The sequence below is a fragment of the Vidua chalybeata genome (genome assembly GCF_026979565.1).
Source record: "Vidua chalybeata isolate OUT-0048 chromosome 3 unlocalized genomic scaffold, bVidCha1 merged haplotype SUPER_3_unloc_1, whole genome shotgun sequence".
NCBI lineage: Eukaryota > Metazoa > Chordata > Aves > Passeriformes > Viduidae > Vidua > Vidua chalybeata.
Window position 1 is genome coordinate 1 of NW_026530281.1, and position 21,351 is coordinate 21,351.

The 21,351-nt window shown below is 55.9% G+C and overlaps 1 protein-coding gene across 1 annotated transcript; it reads left to right on the forward strand.

The window, feature by feature from the left end:
- Nucleotides 1–3,736: 3,736 nt before the first annotated feature.
- Nucleotides 3,737–21,324, forward strand: LOC128782578 (zinc finger protein 395-like). Its single transcript, XM_053932983.1, has 10 exons — nt 3,737–3,967; nt 6,000–6,139; nt 7,343–7,434; nt 13,068–13,194; nt 13,441–13,546; nt 13,625–13,725; nt 14,905–15,172; nt 16,852–16,944; nt 20,968–21,080; nt 21,163–21,324. The coding sequence occupies exons 1-10, from the start codon at nt 3,737–3,739 to the stop codon at nt 21,272–21,274; spliced, it is 1,383 nt and encodes a 460-aa protein (XP_053788958.1). The 3' UTR covers nt 21,275–21,324.
- Nucleotides 21,325–21,351: the final 27 nt, after the last annotated feature.

A 21,351-nucleotide genomic window follows, 5' to 3' on the forward strand; every position in this document is an offset into this window, starting at 1 on the left:
GTCCCCTCCTCGCTGTCCGTATTCCCTCCTCCCATCCCGGTCCCGGTCCGGGTCCGTGTCTGTCCGCCCGGTTTACCCGGTCCCTCCCTCCGTCTGTCCGTCCGTCCGTCCGTCCGTCCCTCCGCGTCCCCCGCCCCGCGCACACGTGCCCTGCCCGGTGCCGCCCTCCCTCCGCGCCAGGCCCGGGCACTCTGCTCCTCCTCCTCCCCTTCCTCCTCCTCCTCCTCCTCCTTCCTCCTCCCCTTCCTCCTCCTCCTCCTTTGCCGCCTTCCCCACGTGCCCCGGGGTCGGGAATACGCGCAGTCCAGGAATCCATGGATCCAGGAATGCATGGATCCAGGAATCCATGGATGCAGGAATTCACGGATCCAGGAATCCAGGAATGCATGGATCCAGAAATCCATGGATCCAGGAATCTATGGATGCAGGAATTCACGGATCCAGGAATCCAGGAATGCATGGATCCAGAAATCCATGGATCCAGGAATCCATGGATCCAGGAATCCGGGGATCCAGGAATCCAGGGATCCACAGATCCGGGAATCCACGGATCCAGGAATCCGGGGATCCAGGAATCCGGGGATCCAGGCATCCACGGATCCAGGAATCCAGGGATCCAGGAATCCGGGGATCCAGGAATTCATGGATCCAGGAATCCATGAATTCAGGGATCCACAGATCCAGAAATCCATGGATCCAGGAATCCGGGGATCCAGGAATCCGGGGATCCAGGAATCCACGGATCCAGGAATCCAGGGATCCAGGAATCCAGGGATCCACAGATCTGGGAATCCACAGATCCAGGAATCCACGGATCCAGGAATCCGTGGATCTGGGAATACAGGAATCCATGGATCCAGGAATCCAGGAATGAATCCAGGGATCCAGGAATCCAGGGATCCATCCCGCCCTGACTCCGAGCTCCCTCTCCCTTTCTTTCCTCCGCCCTCGCCGGCTCCTCCTCCAAAAAAAAAAAAAAAAAAATTCCCGATTTTGGTGCTCCGGTGTTTCCCTCTGGAATAATTTCCCTCCCGCAATCGCCCAGGGAGCTTTTCCTGCCGGGCAAAATCCAGGAGGAAACTTTTGGAATCTTCTCTTCTGGGAGTTTTGAGTCGCTTCAGAGTTTTGGTTTTTTTTTTTTTAAATTTAAAAAAAGCCCAAATTCCCCAAACCGCTCCCGGCGGAGACCTGGCTTCCCGGTGGGGCCGGAGCGTGGATTTTCGGGATATTTTGGGATGAGGAGAGGCTTTTTTTGGGAATCCTGAGAGGAAAAGTGGGTTTGTTCTCGCCTTTGGGGTCTGCCACAGCCTGGACTTCGTGGTTGTTGCGAGCGAGGCTGAACTGGAGGGGAAAAAAAAAAACGTGAAAAAACGGGATTTTGGCATTCTCCAGAGAGGGATTTGTGCCAAAAATTTGGTTTTTATTCCCAAAACCCACCCGGGACGAGCACCGGGACATTCCCTCTCTCCAAACCAACAATTCCTCGTTTCCCAAACCTCCACGAGTTGCTGAGAATTTTGTTGTTTTTTGGTTGTTTTTTTTTTTTTTTTTTTTTTTTTTGGGAAAAACTCCGTCCCAAATCCCCGCCCGGAATAATTTGGGATCCGATTGATTGGGAACAGCTGGGACGGGGCTCCGGGGGCCTCCGGGCTCCGCTTTGGGTTCTTTGGGACATCGGGCGGGGATTTCTTGGCACGGCCGTGTCGGGGATGGGATCCAGCGTCCAAAAATCCTCTGGAAGCTCCGGAAATTTGGCTCGGGGCAGGGTTTCCCTTTTTTTTCCTCTCCCCTCTGGCTGCCAGGGCCGGAGGGGGAAGGAAAAAGGGAAGGAGGGAAAAGGAAATCCCGAAGGAAATGAGGAGCGGCTCCGGCGCTGGACGGCGGCCAAGAGGGTTTGGGAACGGCGGCTTCCGTGCCTGGGATATTCCTGATTTGGATCCCAAATCCTGGGATTCCTCATTTGGTTCCCAAATCCTGGAATTCCCCAGTTTGGATCCCAAATCCTGGGATATCCCAGAGTTTCTGTGCCTGGGATTCCCCGATTTGGATCCCAAATCCTGGGATTCCTCATTTGGATCCCAAATCCTGGGATTCCCCGGGTTGGACCCCAAATCCTGGGATATTCCTCATTTGGATCCCAAATCCTGGGATATTCCTCATTTGGATCCCAAATCCTGGAATTCCCTGGGTTGGATCCCAAATCCTGGGATATTCCTCATTTGGATCCCAAATCCTGGGATATTCCTCATTTGGATCCCAAATCCTGGGATTCCCCGGGTTGGATCCCAAATCCTGGGATTCCCCGGGTAGGATCCCAAATCCTGGGATTCCCTGTTTGGATCCCAAATCCTGGAATTCCCCGGGTTGGATCCCAAATCCTGGGATATTCCTGATTTGGATCCTGAATTCTGGGATTCCCTGATTTGGATCCCAAATTACAGGATTCCCCAGGTTGGATCCCAAATTGTGGGATTCCTCCGTTTGGATCCCAAATCCTGGAATATCCCAAAGTTTCTGTGCTTGGGATTTCCCAGTTTGGATCCCAAACCCTGGGATATTCCTGATTTGGGTCCCAAATCCAGGATTCCCCAGTTTGGATCCCAAATCCTGGGGTTCCCCATTTGTATCCCAAATCCTGGGATTCCCTGATTTGGATCCTGAATTCTGGGATTCCTGTTTGGATCCCAAATCCTGGAATATCCCAAAGTTTCTGTGCTTGGGATTTCCCAGTTTGGATCCCAAATTCTAGGATAGTCCTGATTTGGGTCCCAAATCCAGGATTCCCCAGTTTGGATCCCAAATCCTGGGATTCCTCATTTGGATCCCAAATCCTGGGATATCCCAGAGTTTCTGTGCCCAGTGCCAGCTCCATGGGATGCCACCCCCATGTCCGTCTGTCTGTCCCCAGTGCCAGCTCCCACCCCCATGTCCGTCTGTCTGTCCCCACATCCCCAGTGCCACCCCCGTGTCCGTCTGTCTGTCCCCATGTCCCTGGTGCCACCCCCGTGTCCATCTGTCTGTCCCTAGTGCCAGCTACCACCTCCGTGTCCGTCTGTCTGTCCCCACATCCCCAGTGCCACCCCCGTGTCCGTCTGTCTGTCCCCATGTCCCTGGTGCCACCCCCGTGTCCATCTGTCTGTCCCTAGTGCCAGCTACCACCTCCGTGTCCGTCTGTCTGTCCCCACATCCCCAGTGCCACCCCCATGTCCATCTGTCTGTCCCGATGTCCCCAGTGCCACCCCCGTGTCCGTCTGTCTGTCCCTGTGTCCCTGGTGCCACCCCCGTGTCCGTCTGTCTGTCCCCATGTCCCTGGTGCCACCCTCGTGTCCGTCTGTCCCCAGTGCCAGCTCCCACCCCCATGTCCGTCTGTCTGTCCCGATGTCCCCAGTGCCACCCTCGTGTCCGTCTGTCTGTCCCCCCGTCCCCAGTGCCAGCTCCGGGTGCCACCCCCATGTCCGTCTGTCTGTCCCCACATCCCCAGTGCCACCCCCATGTCCGTCTGTCTGTCCCCCTGTCCCCAGTGCCACCCCCATGTCCGTCTGTCTGTCCCCATGTCCCTGGTGCCACCCTCGTGTCCGTCTGTCCCCAGTGCCAGCTCCCACCCCCGTGTCCGTCTGTCTGTCCCCACATCCCCAGTGCCATCCCCGTGTCCGTCCGTCCGTCTGCCCCATCCCCAGTGCCAGCTCCGGGTGCCACCCCCGCGTCCGTCTGTCCGTCTGTCCCCAGCGCGTCCGTCATGGCCACCGTCCTCTCGCGCCGCCTGGGGAAGCGCTCCCTGCTGGGCACCCGCGTGGCCGTTCCCGACGGGATCCTGGCGGCCTCCCAGATTCCGGAATTTTCCCCGCTCGAGGACGGAACGCCCGGATCCCCCAGTCCCGGATCCCCCAATCCTGGATCCCCCGGTCCCGGATCCCCCAATCCCGGATTCCCGAATCCCGGAAGTCTCCGGCAGCTCCACGGGCAGCAGGTACCTCCTGGGGACGTGGTGGGGGAAAAGATTCCAGGGATTTTCCCAAAGGGAAAAATTCCCTGGGGGATCTGCGGCTCTCAGGGGTTTTTGGGGGAATCCCAAAATCCATTTCATTCCGAGGAATCCCAAATTCCAGGGAAAAGTGGGTTTTTTTTTCCCAGAAAAAAGAGTCCAAAGTGGGTCACTCAGCGCTTCCGTCCTGCTGAGGGTGCGTTGGGAACATCCAGTGGAATTCCCGTCCAGGAGCTGCTCCTGGTTTTCCATCCCAATCCCAAAGGAATTAAAGTTCCCACATTCCAATCCCGAGGGAATTCAATCTCCCAGTTCCAGTCTTGAGGAAATCAAATCCCCCACATTTCAATCCCAAAGAAATCAAATCGCCCAATTAAAGTTTCCACATTTCGGTCCCAAGGGAATCAAATCTCCCATTTCCAATCCCAAGGGAATGAAATCTCCCAATCCCAAGGGAATCAAATCCCCCACATGCCAATTACCAAGGAATCAAACCTCCCAATTCCAATCCCAAGGGAATTTGATCTCCCAATCCCAATCCCAAAGGAATCAAATCACTCACATTCCAATCCCAAAGGAATAAAATCTCCCAATCCCAAAGGAATCAAATCCCCCACATTCCAATCCCAAAGGATTCAAATCCCCCACATTCCAATCCCAAAGGAATCAAATCGCTCACATTCCAATCCCAAAGGAATAAAATCTCCCAATTCCAATCCCAAAGGATTCAAATCCCCCACATTCCAATCCCAAGGGAATTCAGTCTCCCAATGCCAGTCCCAAGGGAATCAAATCTCCCAGTCCCAAAGGAATTCCATCTCCCAATTCCAATCCTGAGGGAATTCAATCCCCCACATTCCAATCCCAAAGGAATTAAAGTTCCCTTGTTTTGGTCCTGAGGGAATCAAATCTCCCAATTCCAATCCCAAGGGAATTCGATCTCCCAATCCCAATCCCAAAGGAATCAAATCGCTCACATTCCAATCCCAAAGGAATAAAATCTCCCAATCCCAAAGGATTCAAATCCCCCACATTCCAATCCCAAAGGATTCAAATCCCCCACATTCCAATCCCAAAGGAATCAGATCCCGCACATTTCAGTCCCAAGGGAATTCAGTCTCCCAATCCCAGTCCCAAGGGAATCAAATCTCCCAGTCCCAAAGGAATTCAATCTCCCCCATCCCAATCCGAGGTTCTGGATCCTTGAGATCCATGGAAACGCCTCAATCCCGTTTTTGGGATCCTCGTGCTGATTCCTCCAAATCCCGATCCCGCTGTGGGACCGGCCGGGATGGGATCCCGGGGGGTGACGATTCCAGGGAGGGATTTTCCCGTGTCGGGGAGACTTTTCCATGAACAGGGCTGGAAAATTCCCCATCAGGAGGGAATTTGGGAATTTGGGATGGAGCGGGGGGGGGTTGCACAGCTCCTTCCCCTTCCTGGAGTGTGGGATCCTTTTTCCATCCAGGCTTTAATCCTTTTATCCACATGGAATCACTTCGGGAGTCCTGGGAACACCCAAATCCATGGGGGAAAAATCCATTTGGAATCCCGGGGAATCCCTGGATTTGGGATTGCTGGGGGTGGGGAGAGCAGATTTTTTTGGGATGGGCTGGGTTAGGATTAAGATTTCCGTAGGAATCTGAAATCCAAGGAGAGGATCAGCCTTCATCCCAAACGAGGATCCCATGGGATCAGCGGGTTCCTGAAAAATTCATGGATACGCCCCAAGAATCTGGGAATGTGCTCTTCCGTTGGGCCCTGGGGCTGGGAATTGCCGGAATTCCCGGGTTTGTCCAATCTGGGAATTGCTGAGGGTGGAAATCCCAAAGCTTAGAGGGTCGGGAAATCCCTGGATTTGGGATTGCTGGGGGTGGGGAGGGCAGATTTTTTGGGATCAACTTGGGAATGTGAAATCCAAGCCCTGCAGGATGGGATCATCCTTCATCCCAAAGGAGGATCCCGTGGGATCGGCGGGTTCCGGGTGACCCCAAAGCCGATCCCAAACCTTTTCCAGGTCCTCGTCACTTCCCTGGATGAGCAGATCCAAGGATTCCCGGCGTGCTGGAGGGCGCAGGACCCGCTCCGAGCCCCACCCCTGCGCACTTCCAGCATTCCCGAGAGATCCGTGTCCAGCAACATCGACGTTCCCAAAAGGTCGGTGCCTTTTCCCAGGATCCCAAATCCTGGGAAATCCCAGAGTTTCTCCACCTGGGATTCCCAAGTTTGGATCCCAAATCCTGAGATTCCCCAATTTAAATCCCAAATCCTGGGATATCCCAGAGTTTCTGTGCCTAGGATTCCCCAGTTTGGATCCCATATCCTGGGATTCCCCAGTTAGAGCCCCAGATCCTGGGAAATCCCGGAGTTTCTCCACCTGAGATTCCCCAATTTGGATCCCAAATCCTGTGATTCTCCAATTTAAATCCCAAATACTGGGATTCCCCAGTTTGGATCCCAAATCCTGGGATATCCCAGAGTTTCTGTGCCTGGGATTCCTCATTTTGGATCCCGAATCCTGGGATTCTCCCATTTAGATCCCAAATCTTGGAATTCTCCAATTTAAATCCCAAATCCTGGGAGATCCCAATTTGGATCCCAAATATTGGGATTGCCCTGTTTGGATCCCACATCCTGGTATATCCCAGAGTTTCCGTGCCTGGGATATCCCAGTTTGGATCCCGAATCCTGGGATTCCCCAGTTAGAATCCCAAATCCTGGGAAATCCCGGAGTTTCTCCACCTGAGATTCCCCAGTTTGGATCCCAAATCCTGTGATTGTCCAATTTAAATCCCAGATCCTGGGAGATCCCAATTTGGATCCCAAATCCTGGGATTCCCCAGTTTGGATCCCGAATCCTGGAATTCTCCAATTTAAATCCCAAATCCTGGGATTGCCCAGTTTGGATCCCGAGCCCTGAGATTCCCCAGTTTGGATCCCAAATCCTGGGATGGCCCAGTTTGGATCCCAAATCCTGGCATCTCCCAGAGTTTTTCCACCTGAGATTCCCCAGTTTGGATCCCAAATCCTGGCATCTCCCAGAGTTTTTTCCACCTGAGATTCCCCAGTTTGGATCCCAAATCCTGGCATCTCCCAGAGTTTTCCCACCTGATATTCCCCAGTTTGGATCCCAAATCCTGGACTTCCCCAGTTTGGATCCCAAACCCTGGAGCACCTCATCATTCCAGGGACGGCTCCTCCTTCCCGGGACTTATCCGTAGGGCGCTTCCATTTAGGATTAACGGGATTTTCCATTTCTTTCCCCATCCCCTCCTTCCCAGTGGGGGGCTGTGGGGGGGTGGGTGGAATATCTGGGCTCTCCAGAGGTCGTTCCCGACGTTTTCCCGTCCCCCGGAGCAGGAGATCCGACGCGGCCGTGGAGATGGACGAGATGGTGGCGGCCATGGTGCTGACCAGCCTCTCCTGCAGCCCCGCCCTGCGCGGCCTCCCCCGTGAGTGCATCCCAAAAAATCCCCTGGGCCCGCCCCCCAAAAACCTGGGAATGTGCCCTTCCCGTGGGAGAGCGGGGCCGGGGGGTGCTGGAGCAGCAGCGGGGTCGTGGAATCTGGGAATTGCTGAGGGTGGGAAAATGCGCGTCCCCGAGTGGGACCCCCGCGGGGGTTTGGAATTCCGCTGGGAACGGGGAAGAAATTGCTCCCAAAATCCAACCTGAGCTTCCCTGGAGCAATTGGGGAGAAATCCCGATCCCACCTGCCAAGGAATTCCAGATCCGTGTCCCCGAGTGGGATTTCTGTGAGGATTTGGAATTCCGTTGGGAATGGGGAAGAAATTGTTCCCAAAATCCAGCCTGAGCTTCCCTGGAGCAAATGGGATGAAATCCCGATCCCACCTGCCAAGGAATTCCAGATCTGTGTCCCCGAGTGTCACTTCCACAGGGATTTGGAATTCCTCCAGGAATAGGGATTCCAAACCTCCTTGGAAAACCCTTTCCAGGCAGGAATTGTTCCCAAAATCCAACCTGAACTTCTCCTGGAAGAACTTGAGGCACGTTCCTGGGAAAAATCCCAAAATTCCTCCTCTCAGCGAATTCCAGATCCATGTCCCTGAGTGTCACTTGCACAGGGATTTGGAATTCCTCTGGGAACGGGGAAGAAATTGTTCCCAAAATCCAGCCTGAGCTTCCCTGGAGCAATTGGGGAGAAATCCCGATCCCACCTGCCAAGGAATTCCAGATCCGTGTCCCCGAGTGGGATTTCCGTGAGGATTTGGAATTCTGTTGGGAATGGGGAAGAAATTGTTCCCAAAATCCAACCTGCGCTTCTCCTGGAAGAACTTGAGGCCCTTTCCTGGGAAAAATCCCAATCCCACCTGCCAGGGAATTCCAGATCTGTGTCCCCAAGTGTCACTTGCACAGGGATTTGGAATTCCTCCGGGAATAGGGAAGAAATTGTTCCCAAAATCCAGCCTGAACTTCCCTGGAACAGTTTGGAGGAAATCCTGATCCCATCTGCCAGGGAATTCCAGATCCATGTCCCCAAGTGGGACTTCTGTGGGGATTTGGAATTCTCTAGGAATGGGGATTCCAAACCTCCCTGGCAGCCCTTTCCAGGCAGGAATTGTTCCCCAAGTCCAACCTGAACTTCTCCTGGAAGAAGTTGAGGCAATTTCCTGGGAACAATCCCACCTGCCAGGGAATTCCAGATCTGCGTCCCCAAGTGTCACTTGCACAGGGATTTGGAATTCCTCCGGGAATGGGGAAGAAATTGTTCCCAAAATCCAACCTGAACTCTCCTGGAACAATTTGGGAGAAATCCCGATCCCACCTGCCAGGGAATTCCAGATCCGTGTCCCCAAGTAGGATTTCCACGGGGATTTGGAATTCCTTTGGGAATTGGGATTCCAAAGCTCCCTGGCAACCCTTTCCAGGCAGGAATTGTTCCCAAAATCCAACCTGAACTTCCCCTGCAATTTCCTGTGAAAAATCCCAATCCCACCTGCCAGGGAATTCCAGATCTGTGTCCCCAAGTGTCACTTGCACAAGGATTTGGAATTCCTCTGGGAGTGGGGAAGGAATTATTCCCAAAATCCAGCCTGAACTTCCCTGGAACAGTTTGGGAGAAATCCCGATCCCACCTGGCTGCTCCCTGATCCCAGGGAATTCCAGAGAGGAACATTCCCTCTGGATCCTGGCAGAGCTTGGGTGTCCCCTCGGTGCCACCCCCTGGGAGGGGACAATTCCCTGTCACGGCTTTTTTTGGGAGCCACTTCATTCCCGAGGAGTCAGAGGCTCCCGGGATGGATAAAAATACCAGGATGGATAAAAATAACCCCGGGAGCCGTGGGAAACGCCCGGTGTCACCCGGGGGTGGCACAAAAGGGACAAAGCCGGGGCTGGCCCCGGGAAAAAGGGGGATAAACAGGGAGAGGCATCGAGTTTGGGATAAAATTTGGGATTGCTCCGGGAATTCCCCTGGATTAAACCCCAAAATTCCAAGTGAAGCGGGGTTTCAGAGGATGTCCCCGAGGTGACAATGGCACCGTGTCCCCTCAGGGGTTCACTTGTCCCCAAGGTGACAATGTGACACCGTGTCCCCTCCGGGGTTCAGTTGTCCCTCTGTCCCTGAGGTGACAATGGCACCGTGTCCCCTCCGGGGTTCAGTTGTCCCTCTGTCCCTGAGGTGACAATGGCACTGTGTCCCCTCAGGGGTTGTGTTGTTCCTGAGGTGACAATGGCACCGTGTCCCCTCCGGGGTTCAGCTATCCCTGAGGTGACAATGGCACCGTGTCCTCTCAGGGGTTCAGTTGTCCCTGAGGTGACAATGGCACCGTGTCCTCTCAGGGGTTCAGTTGTCCCTGAGGTGACAGTGGCACTGTGTCCTCTCAGGGGTTCAGTTGTCCCTGAGGTGACAATGGCACCGTGTCCCCTCCGGGGTTCAGCTATCCCTGAGGTGACAATGGCACTGTGTCCTCTAAGGGGTTCAGTTGTCCCCAAGGTGACAGTGGCACTGTGCCCCCAAGGTGACAGTGGCAGTGTCCCCTCAGGGGTTCAGTTGTCCCTCTGTCCCTGAGGTGACAATGGCACCGTGTCCCCTCCCCGCAGAGGGGTTCATTTGTCCCCGAGGTGATGGTGGCCCCATGTCCCCTCAAGGGTTCAGTTGTCCCCAGGGTGACAATGGCATGATGTCCCCACAGAGGGGTTCAGTTGTCCCCAGTGTGACAGTGTTCCCTCAGGGGTTCGGTTGTCCCTGAGGTGACAGTGGCACTGTCCCCTCAGAGGTTCACCCCGAGGTGACAATGGCACCGTGTCCCCTCAGGGGTTCAGCTGTCCCCGAGGTGACAATGGCCCTGTATCCCTTCAGGGGTTCAGTGGCCCAGTGTCCACTGAGGGGTTCAGATGTCCCCTTGATGACAATGCCACCGTGTCCCCTCGGTGACAATGCCGCCCTGTCCCCTGAGGGGTTCAGATGTCCCCAGGTCCCTGAGCTGACAATGCCACCACGTCTCCTTGGTGACAATGCTGCCGTGTCTCCTCAGGGGTTCAGATGTCCCTGTGTCTCCTCGGTGACAATGCCACCACGTCTCCTTGGTGACGATGCTGCCGTGTCTCCTCAGGGGTTCAGATGTCCCTGTGTCCCCTCGGTGACAATGCCACCACGTCTCCTTGGTGACGATGCTGCCGTGTCTCCTCAGGGGTTCAGATGTCCCTGTGTCCCCTCGGTGACAATGCCACCACGTCCCCTTGGTGACAATGCTGCCGTGTCTCCTCAGGGGTTCAGATGTCCCTGTGTCCCCTCAGTGACAACGCTGCCATGTCTCCTCGGGGATTCAGATGTCCCTGTGTCCTCTTGGTGACGATGCCACTGTGTCTCCTCGGGAGTTCAGATGTCCCTGTGTCCCCTCGGTGACAATGCCACCGTGTCCCCACGGTGATTGTTGCGGTCCACGGTGGGGGACTGTGGAGGACAGCGACCCTGCACTCCGTGACTCTGCGAGGTGGCCGCTGTCCCCTCAGCACACCCTGAAAACTCAGAGGTTGCCTTAATGGCTGACCCGAAGGTGACTGAGGTCACCGCCATGCTGGGGACGCTGTTCAGGGGCGGAAGGGGACAAAGGCCCCTGTTCGGGCGCCACTTGTTGTGGTCCATGGTGGGTGTGGCCGCAGCCTTCCCCGAGAGCGTCCTGCACCAACGGGCCGGAGCCACGAGGGCACTGGCGCACACACACAGAGACAGACACACAGACAGAGACAGACAGACAGAGACAGACAGACACACACACGGACACACACACGGACACACAGACACTCACAGATACACGGACACACGGACACACAAATGGATACACGGACACACAGACACTCACAGATACACGGACACACGGACACACACACGGACACACAGACACAGATACACAGACACAGACACAAAAATGGATACACGGACACACAGACACAGATACACGGACACACACACACGGAGACACAGACACTCACAGATACATGGACACACAGACACACAAATGGATACACGGACACACAGACACTCACAGATACATGGACACACGGACACACAAATGGATACACGGACACACAGACACTCACAGATACACGGACACACGGACACACACACGGACACACAGACACAGATACACAGACACAGACACAAAATGGATACACGGACACACAGACACAGATACACGGACACACACACACGGAGACACAGACACTCACAGATACATGGACACACAGACACACAAATGGATACACGGACACACAGACACTCACAGATACATGGACACACAGACACACAAATGGATACACGGACACACAGACACACAAATGGATACACGGACACACAGACACACACAGATACACGGACACACAGACACACAGATACACAGACACACAGACACACACACGGACACACAGACACTCACAGATACATGGACACACAGACACACACACGGACACACAGACACTCACAGATACACGGACACACAGACACACAAATGGATACACGGACACACAGACACACAAGATACACGGACACACAGACACTCACAGATACACGGACGCACAGACACACAAATGGATACACGGACACACAGACACACACAGATACACAGACACACAGACACACACAGATACACGGACACACAGACACACACACGGATACATGGACACACAGACAAACAAATGGATACACGGACACACAGACACTCACAGATACACGGACACACAGACACACAAATGGATACACGGACACACAGACACACAAATGGATACACGGACACACAGACACACACAGATACACGGACACACAGACACACACACGGATACATGGACACACAGACACTCACAGATACACAGACACACAGACAAACACACGGATACACGGACACACAGACACTCACAGATACATGGACACACAGACACACACAGATACACGGACACACAGACACACAAATGGATACACGGACACACAGACACACACAGATACACAGACACACAGACACACACACGGATACATGGACACACAGACACTCACAGATACACAGACACACAGACACACAAATGGATACACAGACACACAGACACACAAATGGATACACGGACACACAGACACACAAATGGATACACGGACACACAGACACACACAGATACACGGACACACAGACATACACACGGATACATGGACACACAGACACTCACAGATACACAGACACAGACACACACACGGACACAGAGACACTCACAGATACACAGACACACAAATGGATACAAGGACACACAGACACACAAATGGATACACGGACACACAGACACTCACAGATACACGGACACACAGACACTCACATGGATACATGGACATACAGACACAGACAGACAGACAGACAGACACACACACACAGAGCAGCTCGGCAGGGCAGGCAAGGGAAGGTCCCAGCATGGAGCTCCATTGGGGGTTTATTGGGGTCCATTGGGGGTTTATTGGGGTCCAGTGGGGGTTCATTGGGGTCCAGCAGAGGTTAACGTCCCCTCAGGGGTTCAGCTGTCCCCGTGTCCCCTCAGTGACAGTGCCACCGTGTCCCCTCGGTGACAGTGCCACCGTGTCCCCTCTCTCAGCCTCGCAGGCAGCCGGTGACCCCTGGAAGGACAGCGGGGACGTCTCGGACAGCGGCAGCAGCACCACCAGCGGCCACTGGAGCAGCGCCGGCAGCGCCACCGCGTCCCCTCCCCACCGCCCTGGCAGCGCCACCGCGTCCCCTCCCCACCGCCCTGGCAGCGCCACCGCGTCCCCTCCCCACTGCCCTGGCACTGCCACCGCGTCCCCGCCTCACTGTCCCGGCGGTGCCACCGCGTCCTCTCCTCGCCACGCCGGCAGTGCCACCGCGTCCCCTCCTCACTGCCCTGGCACTGCCACCGCGTCCCCGCCTCACTGTCCCGGCAGTGCCACCGCGTCCCCTCCTTACTGCCCTGGCGCTGCCACCGTGTCCCCTCCTCACCGCGCTGGCAGTGCCACCGCGTCCCCTCTGAGCGATGACGGCTTCGACACCGACCCCGAGCCCTCGGCGCCGGAGGAGCCCGCGCCGCGCCGCAGGAAGGTGGGTGACGATGTCCCGGGTGCCACCGGGGAGGGGACGGTGCCACCGGGCGGGGGTGACGGCGCTGTCTGTCCCCAGAACTCGGCGAAGGTGATGTTCAAGTGCCTCTGGCCCAGCTGCGGCAAAGTCCTGCGCTCCGGCGTCGGCATCAAGCGCCACGTCCGCACCCAGCACCTGGGGTAAGGCAGGGGGTCCGGAATTCCCAGAATTCCCGAAATTCCTGATCCCAAAATCCGTGGGATTTATCCCTCCGGAATTCCCAATTCCTGCAGGAAATCCCATCCCTTGCCAACCCTCAAATCCATGGGATTTATCCCTCTGGAATTCCCAATTCCTGTGGAAAATCCCATCCCTTGCCAACCCTCAAATCCATGGGATTTATCCCTCTGGAATTCCCAATTCCTGTGGAAAATCCCATCCCTTGCCAACCCTCAAATCCATGGGATTTATCCCTCTGGAATTCCCAATTCCTGCAGGAAATCCCATCCCTTCCCAACCCTCAAATCCATGGGATTTATCCCTCTGGAATTCCCAATTCCTGTGGAAAATCCCATCCCTTCCCAACCCTCAAATCCATGGGATTTATCCCTCCGGAATTCCCAATTCCTGCAGGAAATCCCATCCCTTCCCAACCCTCAAATCCATGGGACTTATCCCTCCGGAATTCCCAATTCCTGTGGGGAATGGGCACTTCCATGTCACCAAAGCCATCATCCCTCTGTTGTCACCTGTGTCCCTGTGTTGTTGTCACCTGTGTCCCTTTGCTGTTACCCGTGTCCCTGTGTCCCTGTGATCCGTGTCCCTGTGTCCCTGTGTTGTCACCCGTGTCCCTGTGCTGTTGTCACCTGTGTCCCTGTGTTGTCACCCGTGTCCCCATGCTGTTGCCACCCGTGTCCCCATGCTGTTGTCACCCGTGTCCCTGAGTTGTCACCCATGTCCCTGTGCTGTTGTCACCCGTGTCCCTGAGTTGTCACCCGTGTCCCTGAGATGTCACCCGTGTCCCCGAGTTGTCACCCGTGTCCCTGTGTTGTCACCTGTGTCCCCGTGCTGTTGTCACCCGTGTCCCCGTGCTGTTGTCACCTGTGTCCCTGTGTTGCCACCTGTGTCCCCGTGCTGTCACCTGTGTCCCCGTGCTGTTGTCACCCGTGTCCCTGTGTTGTCACCCGTGTCCCCGTGCTGTTGTCACCCGTGTCCCCGTGCTGTTGTCACCTGTGTCCCTGTGTTGCCACCTGTGTCCCCGTGCTGTCACCTGTGTCCCCGTGCTGTTGTCACCCGTGTCCCTGTGTTGTCACCTGTGTCCCCGTGCTGTTGTCACCCGTGTCCCCGTGCTGTTGTCACCGTGTCCCCGTGTCCGGCAGGGACGGCTCCGAGCGCGAGGAGGATTTCTACTACACCGAGCTGCGGGTGCCTGAGGAGCCACCCCCGGAGCTGCCACCACCCGCTGTCCCTGCTGTCACTGCTGTCCCCGGTGCCACCGCTGTCCCCGCCGTCCCCGGTGCCACCGGGGCCATCGGGGCCGTGTCCTGCTCTGCCCCCATCGTCATCCAGCCCGGCCCGGGCCAGCCCGGCCTGAGCCACTCGGCCCCCGGCTCTTTCTGGCACATCCAGGCCGACCACGCCTACCAGGTGACAGCCCTGGGGACAGCGGGGACATCCCTGGGGACATGGGGGACACGGCTGGGGACATCCCTGGGGACAGCACGGGAGCATTCATGGGGACAGTGGGAACATCCATGGGGACATTGGGGACGTGGCTGGGGACAGAGCTGGGGACAGCGGGGACATCCATGGGGATACTGGGGGGACATGGCTGGGGACATCCGTGGGGACATCCCTGGGGACAGCACGGGGACATCCATGGGGATACTGGGGGGACATGGCTGGGGACATCCGTGGGGACAGCCCTGGCGTCAGCACGGGGACATCCATGGGGATATCGGGGGGACATGGGGACATCCGTGGGGACACGGCTGGGGACATCCCTGGGGACAGCACGGGGACATCCATGGGGATATCGGGGGGACGTGGCTGGGGACACCCATGGGGACACGGCTGGGGACATCCCTGGGGACAGCACGGGGACATCCATGGGGACATCGGGGGGGTATGGTGGGGACATCCGTAGGGACAGCACGGGGACATCCATGGGGACAGAGCTGGGAACGTCCATGGGGACAGAGGTGGGGACAGAGCTGGGGATAGAGCTGGGACATCCCTGGGGACAGCATGGGGACATCGTGAGGACATCCCTGGGGATATCCATGGGGACATCCATAGGGATGTGGTTGGGGATAGAGATGGGGACATCCATGGGGACATCTGTAGGGACATCCCTGGGGACATGGCTGGGGACATCCCTGGGGACATGGCTGGGAATGTCCCCGGGGACATGGCTGGGGACATCCCCAGGGACATGGCTGGGGATGTCCCCGGGGACATTCCAGGATTTGTGTCCCTGTCCCATCTCCCTGTCCCTTGGCTCAGGGATTTGTGTCCCTGTCCCCTGGTGTCCCCTGGTGTCCCCTGCCAGGGGTGGCTCCCAGCTGTGTCCCCACTGGAATGTGCCACGCCTGCAGATCCCGCATAGGAAATTCGGGAACACGGAGCTGCGGCCCCACCGTGGGCACCCCCTGTCCTTGTCCCCAAGGGATGGCACCTCCCAGGGAATGTCACCTCCCAGGGAATGTCACCTCCCAGGGGATGTCACCTCCCAGGGTGTGGCCGTGCCACCGGCAGGACACCTCCCTAAATGGGTGGAAAAGCAGAAATCCGGGCGGGATTTGGGGTTTTGGGGTGTGGGAGTGGAGACGCGGCCGTGTCCCCACAGAGGTGACACCGGGGCCACCGTCCGTGTGACAGCAGGGAGGAGGGCACGGGGATCCCCAGGGAATGGGGGATTCCCATGGGAATGGGGGATTTCCATAGGAATGGGGGATTCCCATGGAATGGGGGATTCCCACGGAATGGGGGATTCCCACGGACTGGAATGGGGAATTCCCATGGAATGGGGGATTTTTAGGGAATGGGGAATTCCCAAAGGAATGGGGGATTCCCATGGAATGGGGGATTCCCACAGTAATTGAGGATTCCCACAGGAATGGGGGATTTCCAGGGAATGGGGGATTCCCAAAGGAATGGGGGATTCCTGTGGAATGGGGATCCCCAGGGAATGGGGATTCCCATGGAATGGGGGATTCCCAAGGAATGGGGGATCCCCAGGGAATGGAGGATTCCCACAGGGATGGGACATTCCCTTGGGACTGGAACATTCCCAGAGCTGACCCTGTCCCTGTTCCTGTTCCCAGGCTCTGCCCTCCATCCAAATCCCGGTGTCCCCCCACATCTTCACCAGCATCAGCTGGGCTGCTGCCACCTCCCCACTGCCGTCCCTGTCACCGGTGAGTGCCACCTCCCCCTGCTCGAGTGCCACCTCCCCCCGCCATCCCTGTCACTGGTGAGTGCCACCTCCCCCTGCTCGAGTGCCACCTCCCCACTGCCGTCCCTGTCACCGTCCCTGTCACCCGGTGAGTGCCACCTCCCCCTGCTCGAGTGCCACCTCCCCCCTGCCGTCCCTGTCACTGTCCCTGTCACCGGTGAGTGCCACCTCCCCCTGCTCGAGTGCCACCTCCCCCCTGCCGTCCCTGTCACCGTCCCTGTCACCTGTGAGTGCCACCTCCCCCTGCTCGAGTGCCACCTCCCCCCTGCCGTCCCTGTCACCGTCCCTGTCACCTGTCAGTGCCACCTCCCCCTGCTCGAGTGCCACCTCCCCACTGCCATCCCTGTCACCGGTGAGTGCCACCTCCCCCTGCTCGAGTGCCATCTCCCCCCTGCCGTCCCTGTCACCTGTCAGTGCCACCTCCCCCTGCTCGAGTGCCACCTCCCCCCTGCCGTCCCTGTCACCTGTCAGTGCCACCTCCCCCTGCTCGAGTGCCACCTCCCCCCTGCCGTCCCTGTCACCGTCCCTGTCACCGGTGAGTGCCACCTCCCCCTGCTCGAGTGCCACCTCCCCCCTGCCGTCCCTGTCACCGTCCCTGTCACCGGTGAGTGCCACCTCCCCCTGCTCGAGTGCCACCTCCCCCTGCTCGAGTGCCACCTCCCCCTGCCGTCCCTGTCACCGGTGAGTGCCACCTCCCCCTGCTCGAGTGCCACCTCCCCCCTGCCGTCCCTGTCACCGTCCCTGTCACCGGTGAGTGCCACCTCCCCCTGCTCGAGTGCCACCTCCCCCTGCCGTCCCTGTCACCGGTGAGTACCACCTCCCCCCTCCTGTCACCTGTCCGTGCCACCTCTGCCAGCTGTGCCCTACATGAGCCAGAGCCTCCTTTCTCCTCCTTTTTCCTCTTTTTTCCCTCCTTTTTCCTCCTTTTCCTCTTTTTCCCTCTTTTTTTCTCTTTTTTCCTTTTTCCTCCTTTTTCCTCTTTTTTCCTCCTTTTTTCCTCTTTTTTCCTCCTTTTTTCCTCCTTTTCCCTCCTTCCCCCTTCTTTTCCCCTCCTTTTTCTCCTTTTTCCCTCAGTTTCCGTCCTTTTCCCCTCTTTCTTCCCCATCACTTTTCCTTCTTTTTCCCTCTTTTTTCCCATCCCTTCCTCCCATATTTCCTTGTTTTCTCTCTCCTTTTTCCCTCCTTTTTTCCCTTCCTTTCCCTCCTTTTCCCCTCCTGTCCCCTTCTTTTTCTCTCTTCTTCTTTTTCTCCTCCTTTTCCCTTCCTTTGTCCCCTTTTTTCCATCCCTTCCCTGCTTTATCCTTTTTCTGTCCTTTTTCCATCCCTTTTCCCTCATTTCCCCTCCTTCTTCCCCTCAATTTCCCTCCTTTTATCCTTCTTTTTCCCTCCTTTTCCCCTTCTTTTTTCCCTCCCTTTTCCCATTCCTTCCCCCCTTTTTCCCTTGGTTTCTCTGTCCTTTTTCCCTCCTTTTTTCTTTTTCCCTCTTTTTTTCCTCATCCCATTTTTCATCCCTTCCCCCATTTTTCCTTTTTTCCATCAATCCTTTTTCCCTCCATTTTTCCCCTCCTTTTTTCCTGCCCTTTGTCCCCTCCCTTTTCCTATCCTCTCCCCCATTTTCCTTTTTTCCTCAGTCCTTTTTCCCTTCTTTGTTCCCTCATTTTCCCCTTCCTTTTCCCCCACCTTTATTTCCCCACCTTTTCCCATCCCTTTTCCCTTCCTTTTTTCCTTCTTTCCCCTCAATTTTCCTCCTTTTCTCCTCCTTTTCCCATCCCTTCCCCCCTTTTTTCTTTGTTTTCTCTTGTCTATTCCTTGTTTTTCCTCGTCCTTTTATCTCCTTTTTTTTCTTTTTTCCTCCTTTTTTCCTCTTTTCCCCATCTTTCCCCCTCCCTTTTTTCCCTCCCTTTTTCCCCTCCCTTTTCCCATTCCTTCCCCTTTTTTCCTTTTTTTCTCAGTCCTTTTTCCTTCCTTTTCCCCTCCTTTTCCCCTCAATTTCCCTCCTCTTCCCCTCAATTTCCTCCTTTTTGCCTCCTTTTCCCCTCCTCATCCCCTCCATTTCCATCCTTTTTTCCTTTTTCCCCTCCCTTTTCCCATCCTGTTTTCTCTGTCCTTTTCCCCTCCATTTTTTCTTTTTTCCTCCTTTTTTCCTCCCTTTTTCCTCTTTTCCCCCTTTTTTTCCCGCCCTTTTTCCCCACCCTTTTTCCCCCCTTCCCGCCATTCCCAGCCGAGCACACTTTTGCCCTCACAACAGACCCCTCAAAACCCCTCACTTTGACCTTTCTCTCCCCTTTTTCCCCTTTTTCCCCTTTTTCTCCCATTTTTCCCATTTTTTCCCCTTTTTTCCCCGTTCCATCCTGTGCCCCCCTCAGGCGTGGAGCCGCTCCCTCAGCCTCGGTGACCCTCAGCCCATCCCTTTTCCCATCCCTTTTCCCACCCCTTTCCCCCTTTTTTTCCTTGTTTTCTCTTGTCCTTTTCCTTGTTTTTCCTTGTCCTTTTCCCCTCCTTTTTTTCTTTTTTCCTCCCTTTTTCCTCTTTTCCTCCTCTTTCCCCCCCTTTTTTCCCCCCTCTTTTTCCCGCCCTTTTTTCCCGCCCTTTCCCCCCTCTTCCCGCCATTCCCAGCCAAACACACTTTTGCCCTCAAAATCCTCACTTTGACCTTCCTCTCCCCTTTTTCCCCCTTTTTCCCCCTTTTTTTCCCTTTTTCTCCCATTTTTCTCCCGTTTTTCCCCTTTTTTCCCCGTTCCATGCCTTGCCCGGCTCAGGCGCGGAGCCGCTCCCTCAGCCTCGGCGACCCTCAGCCCATCCCTTTTCCCATCCCTTTTCCCATCCCTTTTCCCATCCCTTTTCCCACCCCTTTCCCCCTTTTTTCCTTGTTTTCTCTTGTCCTTTTCCTTGTTTTTCCTTGTCCTTTTTCCCTCCTTTTTTTTCCTCCCTTTTTCCTCTTTTCCCCCTCTTTTCCCCCCCCTTTTCCCCCCCTCTTTTTCCTGCCCTTTTTTCCCGCCCTTCCCCCCCCCTCCCGCCATTCCCAGCCAAACACACTTTTGCCCTCAAAACCCCTCACTTTGACCTTTCTCTCCCCTTTTTCCCCTTTTTTCCCCTTTTTTCTCCTTTTTCTCCCCTTTTTTCCCCCTTTTTTCCCCGTTCCATGCCTTGCCCGGCTCAGGCGCGGAGCCGCTCCCTCAGCCTCGGCGACCCTCAGCCCATCCCTTTTCCCATCCCTTTTCCCATCCCTTTTCCCATCCCTTTTCCCACCCCTTTCCCCCTTTTTTCCTTGTTTTCTCTTGTCCTTTTCCTTGTTTTCCTTGTCCTTTTTCCCTCCTTTTTTTCTTTTTTCCTCCCTTTTTCCTCTTTTCCCTCTCTTTTCCCCCCCTTTTCCCCCCCTCTTTTTCCTGCCCTTTTTTCCCGCCCTTCCCCCCCCCTTCCCGCCATTCCCAGCCAAGCACACTTTTGCCCTCACAACAGACCCCTCAAAACCCCTCACTTTGACCTTTCTCTCCCCTTTTTCCCCTTTTTTCCCCTTTTTTCCCCTTTTTCCCCTTTTTCCCCTTTTTCTCCCCATTTTTCCCATTTTTTCCCCTTTTTTCCCCATTCCATCCTGTGCCCCCCTCAGGCGTGGAGCCGCTCCCTCAGCCTCGGTGACCCTCAGCCCATCCCTTTTCCCATCCCTTTTCCCACCCCTTTCCCCCTTTTTTTCCTTGTTTTCTCTTGTCCTTTTCCTTGTTTTCCTTGTCCTTTTTCCCTCTTTTTTTTTCTTTTTTCCTCCCTTTTTCCTCTTTTCCCCCTCTTTTTCCCCCCTTTTTTCCCCCCTCTTTTTCCCACCCTTTTTTCCCGCCCTTCCCCCCCCCTTCCCGCCATTCCCAGCCAAACACACTTTTGCCCTCAAAACCCCTCACTTTGACCTTTCTCTCCCCCTTTTTCCCCTTTTTCTCCCATTTTTCCCCCTTTTCCCCCCTTTTTTCCCCGTTTTCCCGTGCCGTGCCCGGCTCAGGCGCGGAGCCGCTCCCTCAGCCTCGGCGACCCTCAGCCGCCGCCTCGGCCGCCGCCATCGCTGCAGCCCCAGCTCCTCGTGGCCTCCCCGCCCCGCGCCTCCCTCGGCACCAGGTGAGACCCCAAAAAAAAACCCCGAAATCCCCCCAAAAATTCCCTCACCGGGAAATCCCAAATCCTTTCCCCTTCTCCCCAGAAAAATCCGCGGCGAAGCCAAGAAATGCCGCAAGGTTTACGGCATCGAGCACCGGGAGCAGTGGTGCACGGCGTGCCGCTGGAAGAAGGCCTGCCAGCGCTTCCTGGACTGAATTCCGACGCCGTCCTCCCCTTTTCCCGCCTGGAATTCCCTCAGGAATCCGGGAATTCCCTCAGGAATTTGGGAATT

Bases quoted from the DNA above. Each gene is read 5' to 3' on its own strand.
- LOC128782578 (XM_053932983.1), top strand. From the start codon at position 3,737: ATGGCCACCGTCCTCTCGCGCCGCCTGGGGAAGCGCTCCCTGCTGGGC. The intron at 6,140-7,342 runs GTCGGTGCCTTT...CCCCCGGAGCAG, and splicing joins AACATCGACGTTCCCAAAAG to GAGATCCGACGCGGCCGTGG. The intron at 13,726-14,904 runs GTAAGGCAGGGG...CGTGTCCGGCAG, and splicing joins GTCCGCACCCAGCACCTGGG to GGACGGCTCCGAGCGCGAGG.